Below are 15814 nucleotides of genomic sequence, written 5' to 3'. Positions count from 1 at the left end.
TCATAAAATAGAGTAAACAACAACACAAAATATTTCAAAATGTTTAGTTGCATAATATATACAAAAAAAATATTGATGTCTGAGATAAACTTGTCTCTGAGGCATTATGGTATGGCAGAAAAGAGAACTGGCCTTGGAATCAGTAAAATTTGGATTCAAGATCCTTCATCAATACTAGTTTTGTCATCATGGGCAAGTCATTTACTCTCCCATTGCCTCAGGCATCTCTAAAAAAATAACTTACAGATGCAGTACAAATCTACATTGATAAAGAAAATTTCTCCAGTTTTGTACATCATAGTCCATGCAGTAGATCAGAAATTCACAGCTTTTGAAAATATGTAAAATGTCTTTCACTATTTAGTTCTATACATATATTTTACTCAAGGAAAGTTCAAACTATAGTTTATGTGTTTCTACCTTAAACATTAAAATAAATAACTTACTCTAGGACTTTCTAGTAAATACCTGGTTTTATCAATGTGAATGTTCTCAATATTGATGAAGATCTTTGCCAATATGTAATCAGTAAATTCTACCTTGATATCATTGCCTACATCTTTTAGTGGTCATTCATTTCTCTAATGGTATCTTTGAACATCTTTTATACTGCTTCCCTTGGACACTGCTTTGATGATTTGTAGCTTGCTGATATCTGTTATGTGCTTCTCCTCTCCTTTTATGTAACCCCAAAATTGAATTCTTTTTTTTTCCATTTGAATAAGTTTATTTAGTCAATTTAGAACATTATTCCCTGGTTACAATAATCACATTATTTCCTTTCCTCCCCTCCACCCACTCTTCCCACAGCCAGTGTGCAATTTCATTGGTTATTACTTGTGTCTTTGATCAGAACCTATTTCCATGTTGTTTTTACACTAGGATGTTCGTTTAGAGTCCACTTCCCCAACCATATCCCCTCGACCCACATACCCAAGTGATTGTTTTTCTTCTGTGTTTTTACTCCCACAGTTTTCCATCTGAATGTGGATAGTGGTTATTCTTGTAGGTTCCTCCAAGTTGTTCAGGGTCACTGCATTGCCACTAATGGAGAAGTCCATTACATTGGATTGTACCACAGTATATCGGTCTCTGTGTACATTGTTTTCCTGGTTCTGCTCCTCTCACTCTGCATCAATTCCTGGAGGTTGTTCCTATCCCCATGGAATTCCTCCACTTTATCAAAATTGAATTCTTTAAAAAATTTGGTATTACATAGTTGGTCAATAATATTTAATTAATGTCATTAATTACATGCTAAGAAATTAGTACTTACTATGTACCAGGTACTGTGCTAAGTTCTAAGAATAGAAATATAAAAAAGACAGTCTCTACCTTCAAGGAGCTTATAATCTAAACACAAGAACACACATGAAAAGCAGAAAAGGGGGATAAGGAGTTGGGGAAGGATGGTCAGAAAAGTCACAGAGTAGTGTAACCCAGATAAGAAATGAAATGTCTAAGCTGAGCTTCTTCTTTAAATGGATATTTGGGGGTTCAGAGCTCTACCTTTCCAGTAGAAGGAAGTAGAGTAGTAGTGAGGTAGAATATCAAGACTGATTAGATCTTGTAGAATGGTGAGGTTTTCCTAGTAATGGGATAGGTGGAAAAGGATATGGTGGACAAGACAGAGAAGTTCTGTCGTTATGCAGCCCTATAGCATCATCAGAATATTATTTTTCAAAAGATGGACCTTTACTTCAGAAAGTAGTTTGGAATCCTTAAAAGAATTGCACAAATTCTCTAAAGCAGAATGGGGTAGCCAAGATAGCAGAGAAAGGACTTAAAACCACTGGATCTCTACCAAATTACCCTCAATAAAACTATGACATAATGCCTGAAAACAAATTCTTGGAACAACATAAACCACAAAAAGATGAGGGGAAATAATTTTTCAGTTCAAAGCAACTTACAAGGCTGGTATGAAAGACTTGTTGCACTGGAGTGGAAATGGAGTACAAAGCAACACACTAACACAGATTTCACAACAGCAACAGATCTTGGAAACACCTGAATCAGAAGCAAAGGCTTCCAGAACCACAACATAGTAAGGTCGTAGTGTGAAAGGAAATTCTTGGTTCTCTTTTGTCTATTCTGAGTTTACACTTGTGAAATGGGAAAAACTTTGGTTAACACTAACTTAAGTATCTCACTAGATTGTGAAGACAGGATTAACTCTCCTTTGTCTACTTTTTGATTGAATCAACACAAGCTTCAACTAGATGGAGGAGCTTGCAAACCACTTATTGAATTCACACCCATCTTAATGTTAGGTGAGAGCCACCAAGATACTTGGAGAGCTCCACCCTTTTTGTCTAGCTCAAAAAGCCACAGACTTTTGAATTCTTTTAAGAATTCACACACTGAAAAAGGTGTAAATCCAAACTGTATGACAACTCAGAAACATGTGAATCCTAAGAGGAGAGTTAACACCTTTAGAGGTGAGAAGTCAATCCCACAGACACTGCCCATAGGCAGTGCTGGACAATTTGGAAACTGATTGGCCCCTGTGAAAAGGAGCAGGGACAAGAAACCACCATAAAAGCCATGAAATCCTTTGGCTAAGTCAGTCTCATCAAGTTGAATCTCTTAGAGAGTGTCTCCTGGAGATAGTCTTGGAGGGAACTTCACTGGAGACTGTGTGTGTGGATTGTGAATTCAACTTAGACTCAGACTCCTGGATTACTTGGTTGGGTGAGTGAAAAGGCTGACTCCCTTTCTAGTTTCCTAAGAGATTAGCTTCCATCTTGGAGGAGTCCCCGTGGTTACTTACTACTGGCCCTCCTGGCTAAGGACTAGTATAGGTATTTTCTCTAACCTCTTTCACATTTCTCTACTTTATTGTTTCCCTTCTATTTTGATAAATAAACTTCTGACTTGAGATATAATAACTTTGGCAGCCATGTTATTTCATATACTTTAAGTCTAACCATTAAATTTAACCTTTACAATATGGAGTTGGACAGCTGCTCAGAAAGAGGTTACAGGGTACTTTGTAAGACTTTTGTCACATTGCCCATACACAGATCAAGATTCAGTCCTGAGGCATGGTCTTAGGGTGAGGAGGAGAGGCCGAAGGGTGGGCGGCACCCTGGTTACAGTTCCAAGGTGGAAAAGAGTGCTGATAGTTATTCACAGATTAAGGTACAGACTGGGAGAGTATTAAACACATCTCCCTTTATATCACACCACTTTGGCAAAACTGAATAGATCCCAAAGCTAGTTCTGAAGGCAGCTGCACCAAGAACATAAAGTTTGGAGTAGTATTCCCTTTACCATAGTTACAACACCTATGAAACTCAACAAAGAAAGTTATTTTTGTGGCAGGAAAGACCAAACAAACTCAGAAGAAGATAACGAAGTCAATATTGCTATATCCACATCCTTAAAATAAAAAGTGAATTAGTTTCAAGTACTCAAAAAATTAGTGGAGAAGCTCAAAAAGGATTTTAAAAATCACATAAGAGATAGAAGAAAAATTGGGGAAAGAAATGAGTGATGCAGTAAAATCATAAAAAAGAGTCAACTGCTTGGCAAAGGAGGCACAGAAATATACTGAGGAAATTAATATCTTAAAAAACAGAATTAGCCAATTGGTAATAAAAAACTAGTGAAGAGAAGAACTTCTTTAAAAGCACAATTGCAGGAACTGTTGGAGTGAAAATGGTTTTCCCTTTCTTTTATTTGGGGGTACTGGTTTTATATGATTATTCTTACAAAAATGAAATAAGTTTTGCAGGATAACACATGTATAATCCAGATCAAATTGGTGGCTAGCTCTGGGAGGGAGAGGGGGATAATTTGGACTATGTAACTTCAGAAAATTTATTGTTATTACATGTGATTAGTAAAATTAAACATTTTTATAAAATTAAAAAATAGTAAAATGGAAAAAAGGCAAAATTGACCATATGTAAAAAAGTATATAAATTCACTGAGGAAAAGAATTCTTCATAAAGTAGGATTGGCAAAATGAAAAAGGTGGCACAGAAGCTCTCTCAAGAAAATCATGCCTGCCCAGGACAATCCTGAGGAATTTAGGAGAAAGAATATTATCCACATTAGAAAAATATGTGATCAATCATACAGTGTGATAGGGATGTGATTGGGGATTTGATGTTGAAGGATCACTAAACTACAGCTATGAATAACACTGAAATGGGTTTTGAATAATGAAACATGTATAACCCAGTGGAACTGCTTGTTGGATTTGGGAAGGGCGGGGGGGGGGGGGGGGAGAAGGTAGGGGAGGAACATGAAACATGTGACCATGGAAAAATATTCTAAAATATTCTAAAAAACATTCTAAAATATAAAAAATAAAATATCTAAAAAAAAGGAAAAGAAAAAGAAGAAAAGAAAATCATGCCTTAAAAATTAGAACTGGACTAGTGGAAGATATTGACTTATGAGACATGAAGAAACAACCAAACAAAGTCAAAAAATGAAAAAAAAAAATAGAAGAACATGTGAACTGTTTAAATGGAACAACAACTGTCCTAAAAAGGAAATCTAAGAGAGAGATTATCCAAGAATTATTGGACTACCTGAAAACCACAATAAAAAAAAAAAAACCTTAACCATTATCTTGAAAAAAATTATGAAGGAATACTGTCCTGATATTCTAGAATTAGAGGGTAAAATAGAAATGGAAAGAATCTAGCAATCACCTTTTGAAAGAGATCCCAAAAATACAACTTCCAGGAATATTAGAGCCAAATTCCAGAGCTCCCAGGTCAATGAGAAAATACTGCATGCAGCCAAAAAGAAACAATTTATAAACTGTAGAGCCACAATTAGAATAACATAAGATTTATCAGCTTCTACATTAAAGGATCCAAGGGCCAGGAATAAGATATTCCAGAGGGCAAAAGACTTCAAACAAGAATCACTTACCCAGAAAAACTTGGCATAATCCTTCATGGGAAAAATGGGTATTCAATGAAATAGAAGACTTTAAAACGTTGCTAATGAAAAGACCAGAACTCAAATGTAAGACTCAGGGGAATCATAAAAAGGAAATAGGAAAGAGAAGTTAAAAAGGTATTCAATAAGGTTAAACTGTTTACATGCTTACATGAGAAGATGATCCTTGTAACTACTAAAAGTTTTGTCATTGTTAAGGTAGTTAGAAGGAGTCTACATAGAGAGCAAGAGTGCAGTTTGAATATGATGGGATATCTCAAGAAAATAAATTAAAAGTCTAAGGAAGAAGAATACATTGGGAGAAGAGGGAAACAAAAAATAGAATGGCGTAAAGTATCGCATGTAAAAGGTATGAAAGAAGATGGGGGATGTAGGGAAGGGACCGTGTGAACCTTATTAGGATAGATTCAGAGGGAAAAACATACACAATCAATCGAGTATAGAAATAACCTTACAGGAAAGTAGGAGGGAAAGGGGATAAAAGGAGGTGAGGCAGATAGAAAAGATGGTGTAATAATTAAAATAAATATTTCTACCCAGATATATTTTTATAAAGTTTATTGGAAAGGGTAGACAACGTTCCTATAAGTAACCTGGCCTCATGGTGCCTCGCCTGCCAGTCTCTTTCTTATTCCCTCTCACCTGCCTGCTCTGTCTCTTCTCCATTCTCCCTTTCAATTCTCCCACAGTTCTCCTCATTGTTCCCTTGATTCTGCCCCAAACCTTAACTTACAGAACATACTCCTATGCAACCCTGGCACAGCTGTGATATCTTAGGAATCCTTGATAGACAGGTAAAGCTCCTCAGGAGGGGCAGGGGATAAACTTCCTTGACATTAAGGGCAAATTGGGGGATGTGATAGAAACTAAACAAGGGGAAATAGGATGAAGAGTAATACCCAGTAACCATAGTGGTGCAAAAGTGTTTTACAATGTCTCTCTAATAAAGGCCTCATTTCTCAAATACATAGAGAAATGAGTTAAATGTATAAGAATATAAGACGTTCCCCAATTGATAAATGGTCAAAGGATATAGACAGTTCTCAATTATTCTCAATAATTAAAGCTATCTATATTCATCAAAAAATGCTATAAATCACTATTAATTATAGAAATGTAAATTAAAACAACTCTGAGATGTACCTCCATACCTGTCAGATCGCCTCTCATGACAGAAAAGGAAAATGACAAACTTCAAGGGAATGTGTGGGAAAATTGGAACACGAATGCATTGTTGGGGAAGTTATGAACTGATTCAGTCTTTCTAGAGAGCAATTTGGACCAATGCCCAAAGGGCTATAAAACAGAACATAGTCTTCACCCAGAAATACCATTATTAGATTTTTATGCCAAAGAAATTAAAAAAAAAGAGAAAGACTTATGTGTACAAAGACATTTAAAGCAGATCTTTTTGCATGGGCAAAGAATTAGAAAGTGAGGGTTGCTCATCAACTGGGGAATGGCTGAATAAATTATAGTATATGATTGTAATGGAATAGTATTGTGCTGTAAGAAATGTCAAGCAGGAGAAGCTCAGAAAAAGCTAGGAAGATTGACACGAACTGAAGCTGAATGAAGTAAACAGAACCAGGAGAACATTGTACAGTGAAAGGAATGCTGAACAATAAACTGTGAATAATTTAGCTATTTTTAACAATAACATGATCCAAATAATTCCAAAAGATTCATGATTAAAAATGCCATCTGTTTCCAGAGAAAGGACTGACATAGTCTTAATCCAGACCAAGCCAAACTTTTTTCATTTTTTATTTTATTGAGAATTCCTTCCACAAAAGGATTTATATGAAAAAATATTTTGCATGTCTGCACATGTAACATCTATATCAGAATGCTTACCACCTGAGGATGAGGGTAGGGAGAGAAATCAATAATCTAAATTCTTTTTAAAATTTGGAAACTTTTTACATTTTCCCAAAACAATCTTATCTATTCTCCTATTTACTTCTGGTTCTAGTTTATTGTTTATTTATTAGAAACATCTACTGTATAAAAAAGCTCTTTGGATTGTCTGTCAAGTGCATGTCATAATATATAATAAACCTTTTCAACATACCTCATATTGTTTTCTTGGGATGAACCATTTTAAGTGACTATTGTTCTCAGGAAACTTTTATCTTCTGTAGCTTAGTTCCTTTAGAACTATGTCATCTGCAAAGAGGAGCTTCTGTGGGAATGGCTCTTAAATTTGGATTCTTGTATTGGTGATGTTAACCTGATAGTGACAGACTCAGTGTCTTCTTGTTTTATGCTTGATTTATGCTTAAGATGCTTTATAACTATAAAGCACTATATAAATTTAAAGTTATTATTCTTTAACTATTGATCCTACTGTAATACAGTGTAGTTTTTATCATTATCCCCAAAATAACTAGAATAGGTTTTCATTTATTCAAATTATATTTGATGATATGAAATTGAGTGGATTGTGCAAAGCAATATAAAAAATATCAGAGATACATAGCCACAGAAGGAAGATGGTCAGTTATGTAATAAATTTCAACAGATAGAAAAACCAGATATTGCTGTGGTACCCACACAGTGTCAAGAAACCTAGAGAAAGAACCCCGTCAAGGATTTATGAGAAGACAAGAACCAAAGTGAAAGAGAACAAGAAGGAATAGATAGATTGCATTCTGTAACTTTGAAAAGGATACACACATCAGTGAAATCACAGATCTATTTTAAGTATGTATGCTTTTTAACCTCAGTAATAAGTATAATTTCTTTATTAGAATATCTTCATTAAAATGAGTTACATATGACTCAGAAGATAATAGAACTAGAACTTTTATTTGTAACTTGTTCTTTTGTTTGTTTTTATTTCTTATTTTAAAAACATTATTGGGTACCTTTTTAAAACATGAAAGCTTTTTTAAGTTTTGTTCTGTCAAAAGTGGCTAAAAAAGCAAAATTCAAATAATTCCCAATGAGTTAATGTTTAATTCTGGTAGTAAATGACTGATTTTTTTCCAATTAGTTTGCCTCTCTGATTGACACTCTCTTCAACCTCTCATTAAGAAAATTAAAAAATAAAAAAATGAAGCTGTTGCTATATGCACATAGTTTGAATATGTCTGAAAATGTGTATTTGAATTTTAAGTTTAGCACCTCTTTGTTCTTTTGGACTCATGTTTTATCATTATTATTAGTGTTCTGAAGTTTTTCAAAGTTGTTTTTCTATATAATGATACTGTATAGAGTACACTTTTGTAACAATTAACAAACTTATTCAGAGATTTCCCCCTTTCCTCTTTTGCTTCTTTCCATTAGACTTATTTGTGTACTTAAAAGCTTTATATGATCAGAAATGTTAATTTTATCTTGTTTAATATTTTCCACTGGTCATAGATATCAAAGGTAATTTCTTTGATTGACTTTAGGTGACCTTCCCAGAGTGTGTAAGATGGATGACAATCGAGTTTGACCCTCAGTGTGGTACTGCACAATCAGAAGATGTTCTCCGTTTGTTGATTCCTATTAGAACTGCTCAGAGCTCCGGATTTGGACCAAAGGTGAATTTTGTTCATGAAAACCTCAATTCATGGATAGAATTAAAGAAATTTTCAGGATCTTCTGGATGGCCAACTATGGTTTTAGTCTTGCCAGGTAAGATTTTTTTTTGTTTTTTCTTAGTGATAATTATAGTGTTGTACATTAACTGTATGTCTTTTCATTCTGTTTTATTTTGTTTTTTAAAAATTTTTATAAAAATTCTTACTTTCCATCTTAGAATCAATACTGTGTATTGGTTCCAAGACAGAAGAGTGGTAAGGGCTAGACAATGGGGGTAAAGTGACTTGCCTAGGCTCACACAGCTAGGAAATATCTGAGGCCAGATTTGAACTTGGGACCTCCAATCTCTAGGCCTGGGTCTCTGTCTGTCCTGTCCTGCCCAATGAATTATTTGTGGGTCAATGAACTGGGATGAGAAAAATGACTTTTGGGATTATAGGTGTTAGGCTTAAAATTTATGGTTGGACTGTTATATATATTTTGTTGGTCTCCAGGGATTTAAATTCTAAATCTCAATGAAATACTCAAGTCAGAATGGAATTTTATGATGGTTTATTTATATAGAAGGAGGAAATTAAGAATGAGAGAAAGAGAGAGAGGAAAAAGGGAAGGATAGCTGCCCCGGCCTGGTCTAAACCCAGCAGGAGTTCAGAGGCTGTTGCCTCCAGAAAAGCCAAGGAAAGGGGGTAAGCCTTACACTTACCACATGACAATCTAAGGCAAGCAGTCTGTAGTCTTATGCTTGAGTTCCTCCACAGTCAAGTTCCACTACTAAGTCCCTCTCACAGGAAGTGACATGAAATATAAAAGCAGTTCTTTACACCACTTCCTGTGTTTCACATGTGCCAATGGTGCTTAAACTTGTCTTTGGACAGCCTAGGAGGTCAGTCAGTTCTTTTTGATTTGTCAACTTGCTAGAACATGTGGGTCATTGACTTTCCTCCCCCACACTTAATCCTTATGTGGGGGTGTATACATTCCTGGTTGCTAAAATTCTAAAGACTAAGCAGGGTGGACTAAATCTAAAAGTCACATAGGAGAGCCAGCCACCAGACTGAGAAATCAGACATGCAGACATCCTCTTGCTGAGTGGTGACAAAGTTTATTGAGTTGGAGTACACACTTTATAGGGAAAATGATGTGGCCTAAGGCTTAGATAAGCCTTTTGCAGGAACAATGGGTAGTAATGATTTAAAAGATGGAAACAATAGATATAGACTGACTTAGATATAGACTGACTAAGTTGTGTTTTCTATAGGATAATAAATCACATGTCAGCATACCAACCCAATACTGTATGTTTTCATAGAACTCCTGCTTCAGTAGTTTTCTTGGCAAGACATCTAGTATTTGGGGAGGGAGGAAAGTTTTCTTTTTCCATGCTGGGTTGCAGACTGCTTATTTCACAATTTCTAAGCTATGATTTCCCAGAGACCTTGCAAACTGGGGTGCATTGGGCATTCCACAGCCTTGCTGGAATGGAAGCCCCTAATCTTCTTATGCTGTTCCCACATCAGTCCAGTGAGCCACCCAGTTGCCCCCTTTCAACTCTACTTTAAAACAACAAAAAAAAGTGAGAAAAGAGGTCATTTTTAGGAAGGAACATGGGGGAAAAAAAAGTTTAGAGATATATTAAGCACAGTGTAGTCTAGAGACTTGCCTGAAATACAGAGTTTTGGGATACAGAAAATAATAAATAACAAAGTAAAGCAAGATTATAGGAAAAAAATGAACAGGATGCTTACTCTTTGCCCAAGTTGACCCATCTATGCATGCACTTTATCACATCCCTTCCCATCTAATCCACAGGTTGTATCTGTATCCTCAGCCTTCCTTCTTTGTTTTAGATTCAACTTAAATTCTCTAGATATCATTTATCTATCTTCCCTTTCTCAGCAACAGAAAAAGCTATCTTTACTTTCTTTTTCTCCTTTTCTCATATCCTACCCCATTTGCAATTTTTTCAGCCTTATCACTCAATTGAAGCTGCTCTGCCCAATGCTACCAGATATTTCTTAATCACCAAATCTGATGATCTTTTTGTCAGTACTCATTTCATCATGACCTACATAATGCATTTGACACTGTTCACCTTGCTTTTCTGGGTACTATCTCCTCTATGGGCTTTTGTGACTTTTCTATCACACTCTGTCTCTGTCTGTCTATCCACCTCTTTTCTCTCTCCCCCTCCCTTTTCCTCTCTCTCTCATTCCTTCCTTTGTTCTCCCTTTAATTCCCTCTTGTCCTCCTCTTTCTATCCCTATCTACTTTCCTTTCACCCTTCATATTTATCTCCCCTTTCTCTCTTTTTCTTCTTCTCTTCTTTCTGCTCTCTTTCTCTGATCATATGACACTCCCTCTTTAGCATTCAGTTAATTCCAGTAGCTCCTTCATACCTATAAGATAAAATATAAAATTCTCTCTTTAGTTTTTAAAGCCTTCACAACCTTGCCCCAACCTATCTTTCTAACTTAATTAACTTTCACTTCTTCTTACCACAAACTGCCATCTAGCCAAAATGTCCTTCTTTTTGTTCCATGCATCCAAATCTCTATTTCCTGTTCCAATGCCTTAACACTGGCCTCTTCCAAGGCCTAGAATATAGTTCTTCCTCACATATTCTTCCCAGAATTCCTCTTTTTTTAAGAGGCAGCTCAAGTACCAGCTTCCATATGAACCTTCCAAACTATTTAGCTAATTTTTATGTTTTCATTATTTTATTTATACATTTTGTATGTTTTTGTTCTCTTTATATTTATTCTATATAAACTTAAATTTTGTTTTTCTTGATTAGAGTACAAACTCCTTCCAAGTAGAGATTGTTTCATTCATTGTATTTGTATCCTTAAAACATTCTTTGTATATCAATATTTATTTTATTATTAAATAGTAATTTTTATATCTTGTCAAGAAGTTTTAGTTAGCCTATTAAGTATGTCAACTTTCTCCTTCTGGGGGCGGAGCCAAGAAGGAGGAGTGAACCAGAGCTGCTCCCTGTCCTCAGTAGAATCCTCTTTGACCAAGGTTAAAATTTTTCCACAAAATGAATACAGGAATGAAAGAACCAAAAAGGAGACAATGAAACATGTTTTCAAGAAAAGAAAAAGCCAAAAGCTCAATTAGAATCCCCAAAACAGGGCAATCAAGGGTGAGCCTGATTGGATCAAGTACAAAGCAAGACCAAAACCTTGAGCTTAAGCCTGGGTCTAGAATTTGGTCAGCCCCTGACCTTACCAAAGTCAGAGGGAGAACAAAACTCCCGAGCCCAGTCCTTAAGCCATCAGCATCTCAAGGGTCAATCAAATAATCAGAGGGAGTGGGGTTCTCAGAGCTCTCAACCCTCAGACCCAGAAAATAAGCTAAGAATAACATCAAGCAAGGACTGAAGTTTAAGAGGGTATCTCAACTTCCCAGAAAACAGAGCCTACTTATAATTAGATAGGAAAAATAAGCAAATTTTAAAAAGCACCTAACTGTACATAAATTTTATGGAGACAAAGAGCAAGTTAGATACAGAAGGGGACAGTAGTGAAAGCAAAGAAAACACTCAAAAAGTCCAAAGGAAAAATATAGATTTGACAAAAATTCTCGAAGAGCTCAAAAAAAAAATGCAAAAATCCAATTAAGAGAGGCAGAAGAAAAGTATGGAAGGGAAATGAAAGTGATGTAAGAAGAAATGGGCCAATTGAAAAAGGAGAACCAAAAACTGACGGAGGAAAATCAGGCCTTAAAAATCAGAATTGACATTTTAGAAACTAATGATTTCATGAGAAGTCAAGAAACAGAAAGCAGAATCAAAGGAATGAATGAAAAGAGGAAAACATGAAATATCTTACTGATAAAATAACTGATCTAGAAAATAGTTTTGGGAGAGATAATTTGAGAATTATTGAACTACCTGACAGCCATGATCAAGAAAAAACCTTGGGAATTATAAGAAATTATCAAAGATAATTACCCAGAAATCCTGAAACAAGAAAATAAAATTGAAATTGAAAGAATTCACAGATCACCTCCAGAAAGAGACCCTCAGATGACAACTTCCAGGCATATAATAGTTAAATTCAAGAGCTACCAAGCTAAGGAGAAATTGCTTCAAGCAGCCAGAAAGAAACCATTCAAATACCATAACGCTACAATCAGGATCACACAGGAATAGCAGCTTCTACATTAAGGATTGAAAGTCATGTAATGATATTTAGGAAAGCAAAATATTTGGATTTTAATTTAGAGTCACCTATCTAGCAAAACTGAGCATATTCTTTCAGGTGAAAAAATGATCATTCAATAAGATAGAAGATTTCCAAGTATTCCTGAGAGATAAGCCAGACCTAAACAAAACATCTGAAGTCCAAACAAAAGACACAAGAGAATCTCAAAAAAGGTAAATAAGAAAGAGAAAATTTAAGGGACACATTAAGATCAAAATGTTATATATATATGTCTATAAGGAAAGAGGATTTGTGTAATTCTCAAAAATTACCTATAATTGTAAAGAAGATAGAAGGAATTTACTCAGAAAGGTTTGGAGAAATAAGCTGATTATTGTGATATTGAAATCACTTTAAGAGACTGATATATATTAATCTAAGGTCGCCAAGGAATTTACCTATGAAATTCCTAAAATGAAACCCTCAAGTCAGAATGGAGTTTATGGTAATTTAATCACAATGGGAGTAGGAAAGAGAGAGGGAGAGAAGGAGAGAGGAGGAAAAGGGAAAAAGGTTAATTCAACCTTCTGGCAGAGCCAGAGGGAGTTTAGGCCTGAAGACCAAGGTAGAGAAGAGAATCAGTCCTTGACTCACATGACTGATCTGATGGAAAGCTGTCTGTGGGCCTCCTCCCTGCCCAAGCTCCTAGCACGAACTGAACTCTACCCCTCCTCACAGGAAATCCCGAGAACCCCAGAGGTTATTCTCTACCTCACTTCCTGCATCTCACTTGTGCCAATGGTGGCTCTAGCTTGACCTAGGACTGCCCAGAGGTCTGCCCTGGTTTGCACATGTCTGTTGAGGGCCATATTCTCAAATAAATAAATCTTGAGTTTTGCTGCATCCCTTCCTAATCTTGTTATCCTGAGTAGGGTGGAGATTATAGTTTCCAAGACCTGATTCTGTTATTCCAATTATCTCTATTGTTATTGATCAGGAAATAACTAAATCCCCTCTTCTAAAAAGAATGGTCTGAATAGGGTAGAGTAGTTTTGAAATTCACATTATGATTATATGATGTGTATTATGAGAAGTGAAATAATATTTCTACCCAGATATATATTTTATAAAGTTTATTAGAAAGGGTAGACAATTATTCCTCTAAATAACCTGACCACATGGTCCCTAGCCTGCAAGTCTCTTCTTCCTTCCCCTTTCTACTCTTTTCCTGCGTCTCTTCTCTGTTCCCTTTCTTGATTCTCCCTCTTCACAAGACTAAAGCCTTGACTTTTTATTGATGTACAGCATGTACAGGCACACAAACCTGGGTGCAACTGTATTACATCAGGAATGTTTGATGGACAGATCAAGTTACTCAAGAGGGGGGATGGAATGAACTTCCTTGACACAACCCCCCTGTCATCCTTTGGGAAACCTGTCTCCCGAATGGATCATTTTAATATAACTATCTTATATATATAACTTTTTATATTATTTATAATATTTATATATATATATATAATATTTATATATTTATATATTATAAATATAAAATTTATATTATATTTTTATATATAACTTATATATATAACATTTTAATATCACTATCTTTAATATAACTATCTTATGACTCTAAATACCTTCTAGCTAAAAGTACATACAATATTGCATTTTTCTAAGAGAAAGTTACAATAGTTAGAGATGACAGTAAAATACAAAAACTGATTAATAGACGCAATGACAAAATGCCAATTACGGGGAAGTCTCCTTTGACATAAGAGTTTACATTCAGGTTAAGTATGTATGTTCAACCCCCTTCAGTTCAATTCATTAAATCCCAAAGTTCATTCTGGATCTTTTGATGCGGTGTGTGGCTTCTTCAGACATCTTTACAACACCTTCTCCAAAAGGATCTGGTTTCTTGATTCAAGGTTTTTGCAAGTTTCTTTTCCTGAAATTTCTCCAAAAAATTTTAAACCTTGAATTTTTAGGATAATTACACAATTTCCCCTGAGGAGAGTGTTGACCAGCACCAGAATCACACTGGGATACATGACTGAGTTATGAGGTATATGAAACAACTGTCAAAAGAAAAACAAAACAAAAACAAAATATCTAAAAAAAACCCAAATAAAGAGTAAAAAAAAAATGTAATTCTGTATAAAAATAAGTTCAGAAATGATAAAAAATAAAATAAAAATCTTAACATGTATAAAACTCTGAGTAAAAAATAATAAACAACTTGTAACAGGTTCTTGAATAACAGCAAGGGCCAGTTAAAGTGACTTATGTCCCACAAGCCTGTAGGACAACAGCAGCTATGTGGAACTTTACCTATTTGCAGCCAGGACTACAGAAAATTGCCAAACTATAAAAGAGAAAGGACTAAGTTTCAGCAGCAAATGGGAAAAATCGTTCCCTGGTCTGATTGTACCTTCACTGTCAGAGATAGGGGGAGCCAAGATGATAACCAAACTGAGATACTTGACTGAGAATTTTGCATGTGGAGTGTGGTACAAGGGAGTCCTGCATCTTACCATAAGTCAAGTTCCTCAACCTCGATTCTCACACTAGGTTCAAGTCCATTACTATTGACACAGAAGTTCAGCAATCCTCCCTGGATTGGATTTGGTCTGTTTTGACCTCGTGCGACTTGGCACTATATATTGGCTCTTTTGTTCTCTTCTCCTGGAATCAGACATAATCATTAAACAAAGTCCCATAACATTTATTAATAAATGGCAGGTTTTCATAGTCCAAAGCCTTTTGGGTATGCATATTATTAGCTCTAATAGATACTATAACGTATACTGTAAAGTTTATCCTTCAATTAAAAAAAAAAAACATTAATACTGATTTTATGTATCACTGAGGTTAGGAAAAAAAGGAAAAAAAATCAAATATCCTATTACAAACATAGAGAAAAAAATTATTTTTAAATCATAATGTCACAGTTCATATTCCATGTGACAATGTGTTAGACAAGCAGAGGCACAACACCAAAGGTGCTCACTCAAAAATGAAATTTATATCACTCTTAACTTGACCAGGATCCACAGTGTGAGTACATAATTTTTTCACCAGATAAAAGCCTTTTAAAAGCAGTAGTACAACTGCTAATAGAGATTCTAAAAAGTACCAAAATCCCCAAAGTTATGAGACCATTTAAGGATTACTGCAAACAAATCCACTATCATTAGGAT

At 35.2% G+C, this 15814-nt stretch overlaps 1 protein-coding gene across 1 annotated transcript in view; it reads left to right on the top strand.

The window, feature by feature from the left end:
- The window catches only part of MYCBP2 (MYC binding protein 2), a 382851-nt gene that overhangs the window by 224593 nt on the left and 142444 nt on the right, over positions 1 to 15814 (top strand). Inside the window, 1 exon segment of the mRNA XM_016425002.2 lies at positions 8328 to 8553. Coding sequence (XP_016280488.2) covers positions 8328 to 8553 — 226 coding nt within the window.

The sequence above is a fragment of the Monodelphis domestica genome, chromosome 8, assembly GCF_027887165.1.
Source record: "Monodelphis domestica isolate mMonDom1 chromosome 8, mMonDom1.pri, whole genome shotgun sequence".
In the NCBI taxonomy this organism is placed as follows: domain Eukaryota; kingdom Metazoa; phylum Chordata; class Mammalia; order Didelphimorphia; family Didelphidae; genus Monodelphis; species Monodelphis domestica.
This window is presented reverse-complemented; position numbering and strand designations above follow the sequence as displayed.